Source organism: Aptenodytes forsteri, unplaced genomic scaffold (assembly GCF_000699145.1).
Source record: "Aptenodytes forsteri isolate BGI_AS27 unplaced genomic scaffold, ASM69914v1 Scaffold54, whole genome shotgun sequence".
NCBI classification, from domain to species: domain Eukaryota; kingdom Metazoa; phylum Chordata; class Aves; order Sphenisciformes; family Spheniscidae; genus Aptenodytes; species Aptenodytes forsteri.
The window spans coordinates 1574183-1593060 of NW_008796044.1; the positions used below are offsets into that span (position 1 = coordinate 1574183).

An 18878-nucleotide genomic window follows, 5' to 3' on the forward strand; every position below is an offset into this window, starting at 1 on the left:
AATCCTTTACTCAAAAGCCCTTTGAATGCTGCTCCCTAAAAAAAAAAAAAGATCCTAAGAAGTTTAACAAAATGCTTTTATTCTAGAAAAGTGCCTTTGAAACCAAAAAGTAATTTTCTTCTACAGAACATGAGAAACAACAGGTAGAAGTCTGGAGAAAATGATTATGCATAATTATCACAAATAATTATTCATTCCTCTGTCTTTTAGGATGTGCAGTCATTGAGCAATGAAGTAAAAGAGTAAATCAAGCCTCTAATACTTCCAAAAGGAAACTAAACTATTTTACTTTCACATACAGTTTGACAATAGACATAAATTAGTTGCTGTAAGTTAATGCAAGTTATTGCTAATAACTACAAGCCATTGAATTCAAAATAAGGAAAAGGGGAAATAGACAACTTAAGACCGTTCTGATTTTTTCTAATGGCATATTCTCTGCCAACAACTGTCCCTCTGCTCCCCAGATATCCCTTTTTAAGTGGCTGTGAAGTTTTTCTACATCCTTTTTCCAAGCTACAGGGAAGCCACTTCCAAAGATTTTTACTGTAATACAGGCATGAATCTCTAACTTCAAATGCCTTTGCATTGCTGCTCCCTAAAAAAAAAAAAAAGATCCTAAGAGCAAGTTTAACAAAATGCTTTTATTCTAGAAAAGTGCCTTTGAAACCAAAAAGTAATTTTCTTGCTAGCTAACTCAGGAGTCATCATACCCAGGGTAAAAACTATTCGTTTGTGGCTTTCCATCTTTAGGTATAAGAATACTGACTTTTTTTTTTTAATTAATATGATTTTTGTACATTAGAGATATATCTAAGAATATAAGCCTGATGGGAGTTGTTTAGATTGAATGTAGCCTAAAGAATCTGTAGAAAAAAGTGCAGAAACAGACACATCTAGCAGTAAGTTAACTCAAAAAGTTATTTCAAATGTCGTCATCAGTCTGTTAATCTGAAGGCACGGTAATTTTTTCTTCATTGATCTGCTTCTCCCAGTCCTCACTTCTAATATTTACCAACATTGTCCAAGACAAGCGCTGATCATTTTATTCATCTTGAAAGGAAAGAGAATGGAGATAGCTGACTTCAGAGATCAGAATCGGACTATCTGATAAGAGATACTAAAAAACCCACTTCGTGGGTTGATTTCATAAAAACAGTCCCATAGGAATGAACAGCATGACCTTACCTCTGATCCTTTGTGTCTTACTAGGTAACCCTTGTACCAATCTAAAAGGAAGAAAGGGTGCACTTAGTATGACAGAACATATGCATAAAAAAAGCATATAATAAAGTCATGGGTTTTGTTTCATATAAGAACTATCTAGCATAGGATGTTTAAAAATTAATAGTTACTTCAAAAATACATAGATGAAAGTGAATATCAGGAAGCGTATTTGGCATGACTTGCACATTAGCAAGTATGATTATATGGGCTACTTTCAAGTCTTACATAGTAAGTACAGGTAATCTTACACAGAATTTAACACCCCCACACTCACAAAAAAGGTAGGATAAGCTGTTTTGCGCTGAAATATATAACACACACACCCATCTCTCTCTCAACCAAGATCACTCATGATACTGGATAGCCCATGAAGGTCTTCCGATTGTGTTCTAGATGTAGTATTAATCCAATACAGTACATGGTGGTTATATATCCAACTTCCTTGAACGTAAGAAGAGTAAGCCATCTTTCTGCCATGAGGAATTACGGCTTTTGGACCCAACTCGAATAAGCAGCTTCCTAGTCTAAAGCTGAAGTTAGAACCTCAAGAAAATGAAGGGCTATTATGGGGCTCCTGCTCCATTCATAACTAGAAACCCCTTCTGAAAGAAGGGAGTGCAGTATTGTGGTCGTGGCACTTAAAATACTAATTCAGACTTTGTTCTGTCTATGCCCCAGTTAAGTCACAATAAACTTCTACAAAGAACATAAAGTGAAGAGTTTAACCTTACTAAATTACAACAGGAGCCACATCCACTGTACACACATTCCATCATGAAACATTACCTGCACAGCAACAGTATTCAGCGGAGTTGAACACTACTTTTATTTCACCCCAAAGAAAGCATTTTATAGCTAAAAGCTTACATTTTCTGACTCTTAATTTCATGAACAGATACTGTCTCTTCCCTACCACCTTTTCTCTCTCTCACCATTTCTAACACAGCACAGGTATTTCAGCCATGCAACCAAAGCATAAAAAAAAAAAATCCCATACCCCAAACAGTTCTGTGAGAAAGGCACTGTTAAAAGTCACGGGAGAATCACAGACCTCAAAGAAAGACTCAGGACAGATTTTTTCAGGTTTTTCAGCACTGGAATTTTTTTTCCAGTATCTTCTCAACAATAGAATTCCAACTTACTTCTAAAACTGAATTATTTGCACATAGTCTCCAATTTACAACCAAGTGTGTAAAATCTATTTCATCCCATTTGCTGTGACTGCACATGTATGTTCTGTGCATGTATTTTGTGCACGCAAAACAAACTGACATAGCACGTAAAATGAGCGCAGGAAAGAAACCTGTTACTGTTGGTTACTCTTCAGTTGCAGCTGGCAGCATATTTTTAAGGTATCTGATAAAAGATGAACTTCCTCACTTGCGCAATACAAAAGATTCCACCTTCACTGACAAATGTATTTCATAAAGCGAGCTATGACATAGCGTGTTAAGAGCTGAGGGTTCAGAAAAGACTTTTAGATAAAAAATAACCCCGTAAGATCACCAGTCAACTTGCTAGGCTGGGCTGACAACAAATGTGCCACAGGAGTCAGAAACCTGAAATGCTATTTCTGCAATTAACAGAGACAATATAAGGATGAGGAGGTTTCTGGTTTCCCAATGTATTTTTTCTTAGCCAAAATGTTTAGAATGGAGGTTTAAAGAATTATGCAGACCTTTCATGTTTTTAGGAGAGGACACAAATCATTACTCATGACTGAGAGATGCATCTGTTGACTAATAGTCTAATGAGCAACACCAGTATTTTCACTGATGCTTAGAGATACTGAATTTCTCTTACAAGTAGAAGAAAAAAATACGCCTCCAAAACATTGGAGGTATGGTTTCTCAGATGCTCTTCTCTCAAATACTTTGTTGTTTCCATGCAAAACAACCCAGAGCTCTATGAAGTGGAACTGGCTGGGCTCAAACAGCTTCAGATTCTTTGCAGCCTTATGACCACAACATACAAAGTGTCTTTCAACACTGAGCTGTCTCTGTAACTGCATAATCCAGCAGTTGGCCTTTCTATTTAACATAACTACAGTTAATAAGAGACAACTGACAGACAGTGGAAGTAGGTTGAAGAAGATAATTTTACAATATATTTTGCAAAGCTTGAAGCACTGAAGACTGAAAGAATTCAGTCAGATTGTGAAAGTACAGATCAAATCAATGTGGAGGAATACACTATCACTACAGTATCGTCGATGAATTCAGCTTCACAAATGTACAAAAATTTTATGTTCACTTATTCTTCCGCTGCTTGTATTTTTTTTATGCTTATGCCAGTTGGTCAGATATCTCCACATACTGACTACATAAGTTCGTATCAGCATATTGACTATCTATCATGCACGACTTGACTTGGAATTCTGCTGTTTAGCATGTTCAGTAAGTTGGATAATTTTCAGAAATGTTTCTATCATGCTGACCTACAGACTGCTTTAACATACTAGATTTCCTTCTTATACTATAAGATGACTAGGGTGCTGAGTATCTCCTAGCAACAAATATTTAGTTTGGAGGCAAAAGCGTACTCCATTAAAACTTCAATCAAATCTAATGTAACTTCCATCAGGTATATTACAAGCTGGCATGAACTTCACAAACTCTGCATTCACCTTGATGACTTCCTCATTTGGTAATGGCTTCCCAAAAAAACCACATGTACTGTAACAGTTCTGATTTTGGCTCTCCAAAAATGAATAGGTTCTTCCTCAAAATAGACTACCACCACCACTACAAATAAGAGCATTAGACAACTACTTATGTAACACAAAGAATTGCTGTGAAGTAAAAGGATTAAGTTATTCATGCAGAGAAACCTATAGCCTGAAGGCAACTGACTTACCTTCACAGGACTCCAAGATATGGACCACATCACCAATCTGTAGAGGTAGTTGTAGTATTCCTGTGCCTTTGAAATTGTATATAGCTGAAAAATTCAAGGATTAAAATACTGTTTTTCAATACAGCCATACACTACAGTTAAACTCAAAACCACACATAGTTATTAAGTTTCTGATACTAGGATAAATACACTAGAATAAACAAACAGAACCATAATTCTATCAAGACGCTTCATCTGTTACCATTACTTAATCTCTTTTCTTGTGAAAATGCAAAGTGGCCAGCACTGAAAACAAAAAAACAAAAAAAGCATATGCGTGACAAGCAGCTATTCATAACAACTGCTCTGCACAGGATTTAAGAGCACCTATTTAGATGCAGGTCTTCAATATATACATGTTCATTGTGCTGGAGAATTGTTAGTCTACTGGTCTGACTAGCAATTTAAGTGCACAGTTTACAGAAATTTATGGCAACACTGGTGAGAAGAGGTGCAGAGACACGTATGAAAACTGAATTTACTGAATTCTTTCCTGGATTTAGATCCTTCATCTAAACATGAAACTGTGTTTTATATGGAAACAGTAGAAAGTTTTGTAATTTTCTGTATTTAATCACTATGAAAGGAACACAGGAGCAGCGGATTTTAAAAGTGTTCTAATCAGAAGCTTATCTATATGTGGTTAAGAAAGAGCTAAGTTTCAGAGAGAATTCAAGAAAATAATCTTCTTTACTAGTTCTAGGGCTACAGGATGTGGGCTGCTATGGTAAGCATTTGTTTCTGTATATTTTTTCTTCATGGGCTTGGTTATAGACTTTTACAATAGCATCACAGAGTAGCAGTAGTTATTGAAGCTAGTATCACACAGGGAAACTGATTAAAATATGTAAGCCTGAGACCACAATTAAACTGTACAAGTAGGAACAGCACACTAGCTACTAACCATGACCTCTGTTGTGCAGTAAAGATATCAGTCAGCAGGGTTTTCTTCTTTTTCTCATGACAGTGTCCCAATCCATCCACACATACAGAGCATCCAAACTTGCAGTATTTTGGACTAGGCAAAAACTGATCTAGAAAGCTAAACCTACCTTCAGTGTATTCCTGCATTCCTTTTGCTCCCCGCTCCAGGCTTCTAAAGCAGGATATTAATTTCTGCTAGGCCAAAATGTATGCTAATGACACATTTTACTTAAACATTTTACTTAAAATCATGTTTAAAGTCTCAAGTTAAATTGCCTTTCATGAAAATGCCTAAGGTAGGAGTGTAGAGCTAAATAGATTGATCCTCTTCACTTTTTAAAATGTTCCATAAATTGTGTTTCTTGTTTCTTTTGCCATCATTATATTTCTGGAACAGAAATAGAAGGAATTTCAGGTTTAATTAAGAGGCTTATTGGACCAAAAATAAGTTCTTATTTTTGTTGACATGAAAGAGGCCTTCCCACCAGTTCCTCCTCCTGGTTGGGTAGAGCAGGGCTTGAATCATTAAACATAAGGGGGGAGAAAAAAAGAAAAAAAAAAAAAAAACCAACAACTTTGAAGTGAGGCTCTGCTGTTCAGATTCAGCCAGTTATTCAAGAGAATCTTGAAAACACTTCCTCAGTGATCCTCAGAGAACCGTCTTAGCTCAACAAAAAAATGAATTTAAGTAGTAGATGTGTAGTTACGTTCTGACTGGCTTCCTTTCATTATCCTTGACACAGATTTCAAGAAATGGAAGATGGCAAACAACCCTCCTAAGTTATAATGACATTTAAAGAGGTGTTTTCACCAGAGTGTTTGGGGGGCTGGGGGTGTGTGTGGATGTGTGCTCTTACTGGTTTCCTGAAATGTCCATACAGATTAAGACTACTGTTGACTAGCATATACTTTACATTTCAAAATATGCACTGCGCTACTTACAGTTGTAGTTGTCTGAAAATATAGATGCAAATTACTGAGTCATATATTCACATTGCATATTGGGTTTGCTCTCAAAAACTTCATTTAACAGCAATTAAGATATTGCAAAGTGCAGTAACAGCCTGACAAAGGAAGTGGCTATATCAGCTAAGACTTTTCTAAATGAGTAAGTGCAAACTTAGTGAGAGAGATTTTACTGTAGAATTTGGATTGTTTGGTAGGATGAGTTTAACAAATTCCTTTACAATGTTTCAAGCTATAGACCTATCCAGACATTTTATGATAAATTCTCTCTCATATACCATTGCAAAAAAACTCTATAAACAATCAACCAACCTAATACCATCAGCTACATCCAGATGTATTATCTACAGCACCAGACAGCTTAACTATCACATCCGCTAATTTTTGAATTAACAACTGTGAATGAAAATTTGACTATTACATCCAATTATATCTTCTGTCGGCTATAACAGATATCGTTTCCCTACAAACTGTGACCCTTTTATCTTGCAAGTGTCACCTCAGAGTTCACCAGCCAAGAGAAGGCTTCCTTTTCCTCCATCCTCTGTCGAGATCTTCGGGGTTGAGTGTGTGCGTGGTTTTGTGCACACAAACACTATTTCATTTCTTTTGCTCTTCAAAAATAGTATATGAAAAACCTGTACGGACTTAAAGGTTTTTTGGTAGGATACTCACAACGGGTTTGTGTTTTTTGTTGTTTGTTTGTTTTTTTGGGTTTGTGTTTTTTGTTGTTTGTTTTTTTAAATAAACTCTCCGGCCAGTAGAAATAAAGGCCCCTTCAAATCACTCTGAAGAACTTTCTACCACTCCACTCCCTGGCATCCTCTATCCCAGCCATAAATACAAAAGCAGACAGTATCCTCAAGGCACAGAAGGTGGCCTGCTTGAAGACCCCAGCATTCATTCTAAATCCCAGTAGCAATTACTGACCTCAAGAGCAGCTGATGTGATGGAGATAAGATTAGCGGAAGAGATTTGGACAGCATATGCCCTCCCCAGCAGCCAGCATCAGGCTAAGGTGTTCCCATCAATAGCGTATCTGTACACAGATGCTGTCAAATTCTCCCAGAATGGCACAGAGAAGGCCCAGAAACTCCAGCCTTAAGACAGTGTTCCTAAATACGGACTTGACAGTTCATTGAGAATACAGTTAGCAAATTTCCCCCCGGATCAGCAAATAATAAAACCCATCTTTTTAGAGCTCACCATAACCTCAGTGGTAATTTTATAGCAGGACACACACACGACACACAGAAAACAAACAAACAAAAAACCCAATGCAAAACCCCCTTAGATTCCAGGTGTTTGTTTTAGCTTCCTCAGGAGATGAGCTGAAAGCGCCAGCACACCGTAACAACAATATTGCTTCAGAAAGCAAGCCTAAGAAATACCAGGTCAAACTGCTAACATAAGAGATTTTCCAAACTAAACTCTGCTCAAGCACAAGGGGGCTTTGGATTGTACCGCAGGAAGATGGAAGTGATTTCCATCGTTCCCATGAAGCGTGCCCAAAGAATCCTTTCTTGTTCAGCCAAACAATACGTGCTGTAAAGACAGTTACTCTAAGAAGCTCCCACGTCTAATTCTATCACTCTCACACATTCAGCCACCCAGAGCATAAGTGAAGGCATCTACCAGTGTCCATCCCAGTAGCAAAAAATTAGTATGAAGGCTGAAGAAAATTCCTATTTTTCCATTTAATTCCTGTGTATCTATTAAAGCCAGAGCTGTCGGATATGGTATGCACATTCCCCCCACTAGATGCGTACGTGTGTACGCTGTTGAATATATGCGTGGCTATAAAGCCTGTTTCATTAAGCCACAGAGGTATGTACATGTTTTCCAAAGTAGAGTAATGAAAATCTGCAGAGGACATTTCTCTTGACATTCCAAGACACAAGGTAAATGAAACTGTCACTCTTTGTTCAGAGTAGGATTCCTGTTAAAATATAAATTCAAACAACCACAGACTGAGACAGAGGCACAGTTAACATTTTACAATTTAAATTATACGTTCTCAATTTAGAAAATGACAAGCAGAAAAAAAAAGGAAAAAACATACTTTGTACCTCATTTGGGAACGTTCACACACAAAACACTAGAAAACTCACAGTAATCCTGGTAACAGAATCCCTTCCTCAAAAAGCTAGATTTCCTCAGTATTCACATACTTTAAAAACACAGATTCTTGCTATTCACATGATTAGACTGTAAGCTAATGCAAGATGGGAACGGTGAGCAAGGAATATCCCACAGACCTGCGACACTGAAGCCATTTATTATCCTAATCTTCCTACCTGTCTTTCCTGCCCGTTTTCCTTCATGTGAAGTCCCTGCCCTCTTCTTGGTAAGAAATACAAGCATTACGTTGTTTCATTTTTGAGACTCACTTTTTAGTAATAAGTCATGGTTGAAGTTGGTTTCCTTGGCTACTTTCCACCCTTCCACTTAAACAGAATTTGAAAAAAAAATTCTGAGGTATAGCTTTGCTGAACCCGCTCTTAATTTCACTTTGCCATAACAGGAGGACTATCTGGTGTGATTTCTATGTAATAACCCATGAAGTGTTTTGCATATTCAAACAATTTCTAATGAATAGCCTCAGCAAGAATCCTGTTCCATTTTATTTTTGAAATATTACAGCTCTACTTTTATGAGTAGTTCTGTAAAAGTAGTACCTTCTTTCCTTACAGATCAATTCCTTGTGTTCAGTTACCATTTCCTTCTCATGAAAACAGGGTGAGATTACCCAGCAAGGACACTGACAAACCTTGTGTGAAAATATGCAGTCCTAACAGGATTTCTTGACTTCTGGAAAGAAACCTATAAAATTTGTGTTCCAGTATTCCAAGTTAAGGATCTCCCCTTAAATCTCACAGAGCAAGTGTGCTATAAAGAACATGACATGGATGCAGTCCTACTGAATATTTCACAGGTCAGAGACATGTACCAAAGATCAAGGTGGCTTAGAGGCTAATTTATTTTATTGCAAATCATGCTCGGCAAAGGGTAACTCCTCAGTTCTCCAATAACAAACTTATCTTGGGTAACAATTGAATACAGATTTCTTCACATGCTTAACCTTGGGGCCAGATGGAGGTTTTAGCTGACTTGAGCTACTTATTTTCCTTCTTAAACACAATAAAGCCAGTATAAGAACCAGGAAGTTCTAACATACCCAACTAGTTCTATGAAGATATTTTTTCTGACTCTACCTTTTCATAGAAAATAGTAGCACGGTCATTTTTCTTAGAAGTCTTTACGAAGAACAGAGTTTTTAACTGTGTTTTTTTGTTTTTGTGAAAGATTGTGAATAAAGAGATTCCTTTCCCAGCTTTGTCTTCAACTTACTTCAGTGTGCCTTTTGCAGTGAGCTATGCTTCGCAAAACTGCTGATGTTTCCCAAGCAGCTAGAACAGCCAGTTGGGTTCAGGGGCTGCATTTCATGAAGTAGGCAACCTACCCTGAACAAAGCTCTGCCTGCTTTACAGCTCAGTCTGCATCGATTTCCCATAGATGTGAAATTTCAGAGGTCTTCAGCAGATGAAATCAGACAAGCCAGTCATAGCCCTTTGCGCTGAGGCTAAGCATATGCTTTTTTACAGTTTCAAAGAAGTCACCCGGTCCTCTCCTCCCCCCAACTTACGCTTCAAATCGACAAATACCCATTTTCAGATTCAGCAGTACAGGAGTAAATCTGACACTTGAACTTAGCATGCCAACATAATATTTCACCAGCTTGTAACTTTTTCACAAATGTAATAGTTTCCTCAAGGTCTGAGCAAATCTCAAACACTTTTCGTCTTGCACATTACCAGTAAAACTGTCATCCAAACCCACTGGCCTACCGTGACTTTTCTGTCTTGTACCGTCCATAAAGGCAGCATGCATTTATACTGGGAATGCTTCAAGACTAAGAACAAGCTTCACGTGTAAGATCAGAAATATGGTTTCCAAGAGCTAATATTCAGCTTTGCAATCTGGAGTATCCTATCTAATTAAGTAAAATACACAAGTGGGCACATAGCCTGCATTCTAGCATAACCAAGAATCCCAGCTGGGATTGTGTGGTCTTCCAAATCTACTCAGCGTACTACTGCTCATCCAAGGGTTGGGCCAAACACTCTCAAGCTGAATCTCTGCTCATCAGTGGAAACTGAAGGCGTCAGGCATGCTTCTAATAAGAGACTTCGAAATTTAACATGAGAATCATTCATCGGAGACTTGAAAACAAAGATTTCCAAAAACATAGAAGACAAAATAGCCCTATATGGTCAAAAAGCTTCTAGTCTGTATTATTCCAAAAGCCTGTCAACTTTCACAGACTTTGTCTCAGTAGACTCAGTTTGCCCATATTTCTTAATTTTCCCAAGACGCAAGAGGCTTGCTTACAACAGACCTTAAATTCAAAAAGCACTTTATTTGTGACTATAGTTGTCAATACCCCATATTCCAGGCCTCATTACTCCGTGAGTTTCCTATTGTTAAAATTCAGCAATTACACTATTTTCTCTCCAATTTTTAAGAGCATAAATTTATTTAATTTCCAAAAACCTCTTTGAACACCCTTCCCAAACTAAATTCTCAGTGTGACTATTTCCCTGATTGATTTTTTTGGGGAGTGGGGTGGGGATGGGGTACAGGACAGGACAACTGGGGGTGGTGGTATGTGTGTGTGTTTGCTTGGGGTTTTTTGTCTTGTTTTTCTAAATTATTCTGGGTGAAAGATTCTCCCACTATTCTTACCAACTTATAGAATGAAAGAACAAATACATTTAGTTTCCAAGATAAATAAAGGAAAAGAAAACAGACTGAGCCAACAGCTTGGCTAAGAAAAGGAACTCCTGGGTATAAGCTATAACTTACTGAATTTGTAGTTATCTATTAACTTAAAGCAATTATGCAAAAGCAGAAATGGAACGCTCCCTACTGAAGACGACCTACAAGAAAAAGTTAGATGTATGAGTACTTATATAACTAGTATTCTGTTATTGTTGAAAAGTCCGTTTGATTATTGTTCTCATTTTCCCTATTCTGCTTTGCAATGGCGGTTTACCACAGACATTGCTACGATTGTGATTTTTTTACATACAAGTATAAGAAGTCTTATAATACGACGTTTAACAGAAAAACCTTCTTTAACCCAGGAAACGGACTTAGTTGGGGTGAGCAGGGAAACAGCAAGTGGTAGTACTAGTACCACACATGAAGACACAGCTTGCACTGATTCTCTTTTACAGCAGGAAATGAATTTTAAAAACCTGCAAATAAAAAAAAAAAAAAAAAAAAAAAAGGAGTTTTATATTGCCCTCGTCTTCACTCTTCCTGACACAAAACTACCACTGATGTCCTAAATGCTTGTATGACAGCAAGTTAGTCTTTCAGTTAGTTCCAACCCCTAGTCCACAAGTGACAGGTCACTATGTTGGCACCTGGAAACTTCCCAAGCCTCAGGACTCCTCGTCCACACGATACAACAGATTGCAGAGTACTCAGTGAAGTGACTAACATCCAAATGTGTCTTTAGCACACGAGCAGTTGTAACAATCAGACTTCTTATGCTAATAGACCTTTTTCAAGAATTCCAGTCTGTTGTAAACCCAAATAACCAGAGTAAAGAAGACAACAGTCTTATCAGGGAGATGAGAGAGAGAAGGAGAAGCAATATTTCTAGCAGACCACGTTTCAGAAAGCAGTACCTGTACATAGTAGTGATCGCACTGATACCACCCTACGAGCTACACGTAGTACATACTTTAAAATGAGAATGCCATAGTTGTTAGAGCTGACAATATTTGAAGAGCAAGAGCACTGGTCCACAGCCAGATCAAATAAAACCTAGTCCTTCTGAGTTTTTAAAAACTCCTGAATTTGTGTTGTCTCAATGGCAGTTTAAACTTCACAGTACTAAAATACTGCCATTAAATGTTATTTTCTATTATTTGCTTTCTTTTTATGCACTAAAATAAAAGTGTTCGTGATAAGTGATTCAATTAAAAGCTTACTATTTTGAAATAAAGATTCTTAGATCAGGGGTAGAAAAGACTACTCTATACAAAATTGCATATTCTGAATATCATTTTTAAGTCCCATAGTGCAGTGAGTTGTTCAATCAAAATGCATTGTAGTCTTCATGAAATCAAACTTCACTGGTTTGTCATTAGTTTATGAAGTAATATATTTCACAAAATGTTTTTTGTTACGTGTGGTTTGCCGTACCTTTCAAATACCATAGCGACTACTATATAATACTAGCTTTTTGTATACTCGGTGATCATATTGGCTATGAAGTTACAAACGGGCAAAACTTTCCTGTAAACAAAGCATGGCAGACTGCCTGTCGAACAAACGACAGACCGATCACAGCTGAGGGTCTTTTCAGGGGACAGGCATTGGTCAAACCCAGTAGATGGGTCCTCTGCAGGGGTATGTGCAAAAAAATCACTAGTCTGTATCACACCTAACATCAAGTCAGGTTATTTGGCCCCCATAATGTTAAAAATTATACTGCAAGAGCAGCAAGCCTTTTGTTGTAATTACATGAAACTCACCCTGACCCAAAATGCTCCCTGCAAAAAGCTGCTACAAGTGAAGCTTGTTTTACGTTATTCCTGCGAATAACTGATTAGTACTTTTATCCATATGCGAGACAGCATCTGTCACTAGTATAGGGACACAGAGACCACGTCCAACAAATCCAGTCATTCTCCCAAATCAACAACCTTCAGAAAAACAAGTGCAAAAAGTAAGTACTTTCTACTATTTGTAAAGCTGAAAACAGAAAATATTTACACCCTTTATTTTGTAATATAAACTGCCAGCAGAACAGGCTACTTCCATTTCACAATTCTGCCACTGCTGCACATGGAAGTTGAACAGGAAGACATTCTTTTACTCTTATTAATTGCCTGATGATTCATTTTATTTCATGAAGCCAGTTGGGTGGGGTTTTTTGGTTTTAATGCATATTAAAAATGCATTATGGCCTTCTTAAAATAAAGTCTTTTAGAAGAATTTGGGGATTCCAGATTAATAACTATGCACAAAATATTATGGCCTTCTTAAAATAAAGTATTTTAGAAGAATTTGGGGATTCCAGATTAATAAGTAAGCACTAGTAGGTAAAATAAAACGTAAGTAGTACAAGATTCACTGTTTTCTGTACTGAGAACCTGCAGTTAACTTCAGCAGGATATTTCTTTCAAGTGCTTCAGCTTTGAATCCTAATTTTAACACTTTTGTTTTTAAACAGCAATTCAGTCCTTCGTGCAAGTTAACATCATTCATTTTAAGAAAAATGGATGTCGGAAGATGACTTCCCTTCCAAAAAGTATTACTGACCAACTCATATACAGGTTTTTCTGTAACGCCAACCTCAAGGGACACTCTCTCAGAAGCATACTGTAGGATTCCCCTTCCCCTACATTTGTTCCCCATAACTTCTAGCTGCTACTTATTATACAACATACTACTTACTTATTCAATCCGTTTCTAAAATACTGAGGTGGGAAAAGCTGCATTACTGTGAGAGTTCAAGATTTGAGAGGAGTGGGTGCGTGTGGTGGGGTGGAAGGGTTACATCTCCCAAGCTGACACTCGTGTACTCCTTGTCATTCTGTTTGAAAGATTAAAACTTAGTACAAAATTGATCATTTCAATTAAGCCACCGTGGTAAAATGGAGGGTGTTAACTCATCACACTAGAGAAAACACCTGCCCACATCCTGTTCAGAAGTTATGAAGACAAAACTCAAATGGCAGGACCCGCAGTTACATACCCACGCCACTCTTCTTGTCTGTCTTATGCCATCTCGCCATCACACATGAATCCGTGAGGCTCCGAAGGATGCCCGCCACCAAGGAAACCAAAATTTGTAGGACACAGACTTGCAGATGGATAACAAACAAAGGCACTGGAAGCAAGGTCTGTTTCCCCGCTGCTGTCACTGAGGACTAGCAGGCAGGCTGAGGCAGCTGCGAGGGTTCTGTGAGATTTGCTGCTGTTCTGGGCTCTGAGCTTCCTTCCTCTTTTCTCAACTCAAGATACTGAACCCCAGTGTCGTGGGGGAGGGGAATCCCAAACTGGGTGTTTCTGCTGCATGATACGGGCTGTAACACATAATCAGGCAGAAAGGAGAAAAAACACCCCAGTCCTCTCCTGCACCACCCCTAAACTTAAGATCTAAGCTGGAAGGCTACTGTGTGCAAAGCCCAGCTACAGTAACAGTCTCTAAACATTGGTTAGCTCAGTTCTGAAACGTCAAGGGGGCCTGATTTCTTAAATGACACCAAAACCAGATTTTAATGATTTGACTCCACAAGCCACTGCCTTTTAAAAACTCCTTTCTTCTAACCTGTCCTGGAATGGGGATTTGTTTTTCATAATAGACTACCCCTCACAGGAGAAATGAAGACAAAGCCACATTTCAGACCGCACCCATTCCTTTTTATTTCCGTCATTTTACCTTTGGAGGAAAAAAGTAGGGGAGTTTCTCTTTATTCTCTAAACAAAGCAGCACTTTCTTAAAGACTTATTGTTAGGACAAAACTTCAAAAAGTAATTTGTTGTACATTTACAGCCTTTAACTTCCACACAGGCTGCTGTGTGAGCTAAGTTACGTAATGACATTTTGGATGTGCAAAGATCAAGCCAAGTTGTTTGTAATTTGGATTAAGGACACCATACTGAATTGAAGACAAGTATGTCACCTTCATTCATGTTCTTTACTTATAGTTTGGAATTAAAAAAAAACCAAACAAACAGAAAATGCTCTAAAAGATTTACTGTTTCTTTATCTCCTGCTCAGTACTACAAAGTCATATGACAATCCTGTCCTCTGGATGTTACATTGCAACTTAGCAATCGTTTATCAGAACTGTTTAACAGTGCTACATGTAGCTGCGCTACATCCGTCAGGATATTTCTGATAACACATGACATGCCAGTTCTTGATTTTAACCAGCCGTCATGAGAAGCACAGACTGTCAGTCTGTCACATTGCACATGAAATTCTGATACCTATTTCTGGAGGAAAACCACCTTAAACTTCACCACAGACTTGCCTGAATTGCCCTAATCTTAATCATGTCTACATACTAGCTTAGCAAAAGGATTTAGCTAGTTAGTTTTTTAGCTATTCCCCCCCGCTAAAATAACATTGAAATTCATGTGATGTTTATTGACATGAGCTAGATTCTGAGCAACTCAGATTATCTCTATCTACAGACAATCAGCTTCATCTAAGAGGCCTAAATCTTTCTTTTCCATGGAACATCCAACTTATATTTTTATCTATCAAAAAAAAAATTGAGGCTGAACCGTTTCATCTTTTAGTTTACTATGTATTTTGAGTAATAACTTCCTAACCAGGGATAACTGTTTTCCTTACTCCTCTGAGTCCCTGCTGCAGCAAATCACCCCTTCCCATATACTATTTGGCGTAGAGGTCATGACTTGCATTTATTTTCTTGTTCTACGTTGCTCTTCCTCATTATGTTTCCCTGTAATACAAAAGTCCCGAGGAAAATTGTTCCTTTCTAGCACTCAATTAAAAACATGCTTCATCATGTAGGTCTAATAAACCTAATTAATACAATACTACTGTATTTTGAAAATAAATGATCCAAAGAAATGATATACAGGAGTTTCACCTCCAAACTGGGAAGTGAATTTGCAACTTCTGATGCCCTGAATCTCTTCCATCTCAGAGATCTGATCCTGCAAAGAGTACAAGACATCTAAATGCCACCGTTCATTTGAACACAGCTCTGTTCCCCACCTCGGAGCTCATTCCCCCCTTCTTACCATCCCAGCTCACCACAAAGGCTCTGAGTTGAGAGCCCAAGCTTCTGAAGTCACTGCTGCTTCCCACCTGCCAGCCCCTTCCCCCACACCCCGCTCTCAGCATTGCACACATCTGCTGTTGCTTCCTCCTGTCATACTTTCATGACGATGCTTTTGCAACTCATTAGCTCCTAGCACCTACTACCACTTTCCCAGAGGTTAGCTAAGACAATCTCTTTGTCTGCATCTGAGTAAGTCCTAGCTATAATTACAAATATAATATACAAATGGATTGAGCAACAAAATCTTTTTTCAGCTTTAAGAGGAAAATGCATCCAGAGAGCAAAGCATGCACGGTAACCCTAAAATCTTATGTTCCTACAGCAGAGGACAAACCCCAACAAGGGTCTAGAGAATTAAGGCAAATAATAGTTATGCCCTTTGTCAGTGAAGGTTTTTATTCGAAGTATTTGTTGGTTTATCTGTGTAATTACCATTCCACATTACTACTCCACAGAAAACAGTGGACAGAATCATTCGAGACCCTCATGTACCTTACCATCTTTTCCCTAAGTCTTCTTCCAGGCAGGTCTTTACAGGCAAGTAGAAAATTCCTTGCTTCCCCAAATGATAAAAATCTTTCTGCCTAGGGAATTCATGGGTAGAACTTACCTTTTGGGGGTTGGGGGGGGCAAGCAGAGGAAGAAGGGAGAGAATTCTTGCTTCCTTTAATGCTGCTATCAATTCCAGGAAACAAGATCCTGTAAAATGCTGACTGTCTAATTATCCATTTTTAGCTATGCTAACTTCCATTATACAGAGTAATTTAAGCAGAATACAGAGTAATTTAAGCAGAATACAACAGTTGCATTTAACTGGCTCTAAATTCTATGATATGCCAAGATCTGCAAGCACAGTTGCAGGAAAGCAACTGATGCAACAAAACAGATGGAAAAAAGAAAATATGCGGAGTATTTTCATGTGCTTAAAGGACAATACCTTAAGTATGTTATGGCACCACAAAAGCCTCAATTCCAGACATCTTCCCCCACCTGCTAGTTGTAATTCTGCAAGAGATTTGTAAGCATGCATGTATTACCTAAGATGATAAAGACTACACGCTTTAAGTAAACCTTAGCAGTACAGGTAAAGCAGTAGTTTTTGGGGGTAGATAACCCTAGTCGGTTTTATTCATTTGTTGAAATGACATCCTGGTTTTGTTTGTAGCATTGATTAAGAAGTTATTTCAATAAAAAAATTAGAAATTTCATATGCCAAGTAGCTCAACATAAATAACTGTCTTAGTAGACAATCTACAGTTCAGTAGTCCCATTTGAAGTACATGCATCCAATGTCAAGTTACTGAAGGTTTCCCTCTAATCAAAACAATTACATACTTTAGTTGTTTTACGATATTTGCATCTCGGTGTACAGTGACAGTAAACAAAGCTAACTCACTATTTGCATAAAAAAAGGTTTTCTTCCAATGTTTTGTAGTATGAAAATGACGGTTTCTTCAATGTATTATTTAAGTTCACTTGTGCAGTCAAAGTCAAGAGTAAGAACTATTTCACGGATAGGGGTTAGCTTCCTGTAATGTCATGGAATGTCTTAAAAGTGAACAGGAAGTAAGATAGTTTATGTAAACTTCATTAATAAGAGACTGAAGGATTTGGATAGACGATAGATTCCTTAGATTGATGAATTGATACAATTAGATTCCGAGACATGGATTTATGATTGTTTTGTTCAACAACGGCAGTAACAGCCACCAGGCTGTGCCTAAATTTAATTATGTAGAAATGGACTGATAACCAGTTCAAACTGCATTGGAAAGTGACAAGCCGTATCTGCTCATTTAAGTTTACTTTACCACATCTTTAGTGACTTCTGTTGTCACTCAAACTGTTACAGTTCAGTATTTGTTGAGATGAGTGACTGACAAGCTAAAGCCACCCACGTGCACAGCGATAGTTAACAAACTTCTAGGCATCGCTTCTGAACTGGCACAAATGCAAACAAGCACATCCAAACAGTCGTCTTAGACAAGTACATTCAACAGATTCATGAAGCAGATATCGTTAGCACTTTCTCCAAAAGCTACCTACAAATCTTTGTGCAAGAGATTGTCTCCCCACCCCCCGCTGCAAACCTGTAACAAAACCCATTACGTTTCGCCAAAAGATGACTTAACTCAAGACACTGTCTTTGTAAGGTACATTTGTACATCATCTAGAAGTGTTCTGGTGGTGGTGGTAAAGTTACAGGCAGCATCACGACTACCATGCAAGCTACCAAATGAAACAGTGATTTGATCAAAGCTAGAGTACAACAAATAAAAAATTCTTTATATAGCATGTTTACTTTTGCCATCTCTCGGTGCTGACTAGCAGTATCTGACATGAGCTGGAAGTTGCATCTGTTTAAATACAGAGGCATATTAGGAGTCTTAGATTCCAAAGTACCCATGGAAGCTAACATACGGCAGATCCAGCTGGCAAATCTAAAACCCACTGGCTTGCAAGATTCTTCCAAGATATTTTTTTTCCATAATGGATTTAAAAGGAAAAGTCTTAAAGAGATTTCATCTTAACTACTAAGTCTTTTACTTAGAAAGCAGCTAACCCATTCCCTAGAGGGAGCTTAACCCATAGTATAATGAGTCAAATGAAGTAATCTTAAACTTCCAAGTAAATGCTAAAAAAAAAAAAATTATTAATGGAACTAGCTTCGGTGTTCTCCGCAGATTAATTCTGAGGACGTGTCATCAGAAAGTTACAGAAAGTTAAGATTTGTCTGCTAAAAACACGACAACACACAGCATATGCATTATAATTTCTTAGCTTTTATTGAGTGGTACTTCCCCCCCCTCCCAACAAAATCCTTTCTACAAAATACCTTACCTGTTAATCAAAAAACCTGACAGCTTTAGATAAATGTTTTGTCTCAGATGCAATATAGACTACATTTTAGAACGGAAGAGAAAGAAAGGTTTATTTTAATAATTAATACAAATACAAGAATTTAAGGTTTATTTTAATAATTAATACAAATACAAGAATTTAAGGTTTATTTTAATAATT

At 37.7% G+C, this 18878-nt stretch overlaps 1 protein-coding gene across 1 annotated transcript in view; it reads right to left on the minus strand.

Moving 5' to 3' along the window:
- Positions 1 to 13829, minus strand: part of DOCK2 (dedicator of cytokinesis 2) — a 211599-nt gene extending 197770 nt beyond the window's left edge. Inside the window, exons 1-3 of the mRNA XM_009285697.1 lie at positions 13790 to 13829; positions 4084 to 4167; positions 1189 to 1229 (exon numbers count right to left, since the gene is read on the minus strand). Of these exons, the coding sequence (XP_009283972.1) occupies positions 1189 to 1229; positions 4084 to 4167; positions 13790 to 13829 (165 nt within the window). The remainder of the gene's footprint in view (positions 1 to 1188; positions 1230 to 4083; positions 4168 to 13789) is intronic.
- Between the last annotated feature and the right edge of the window lie 5049 nt (positions 13830 to 18878).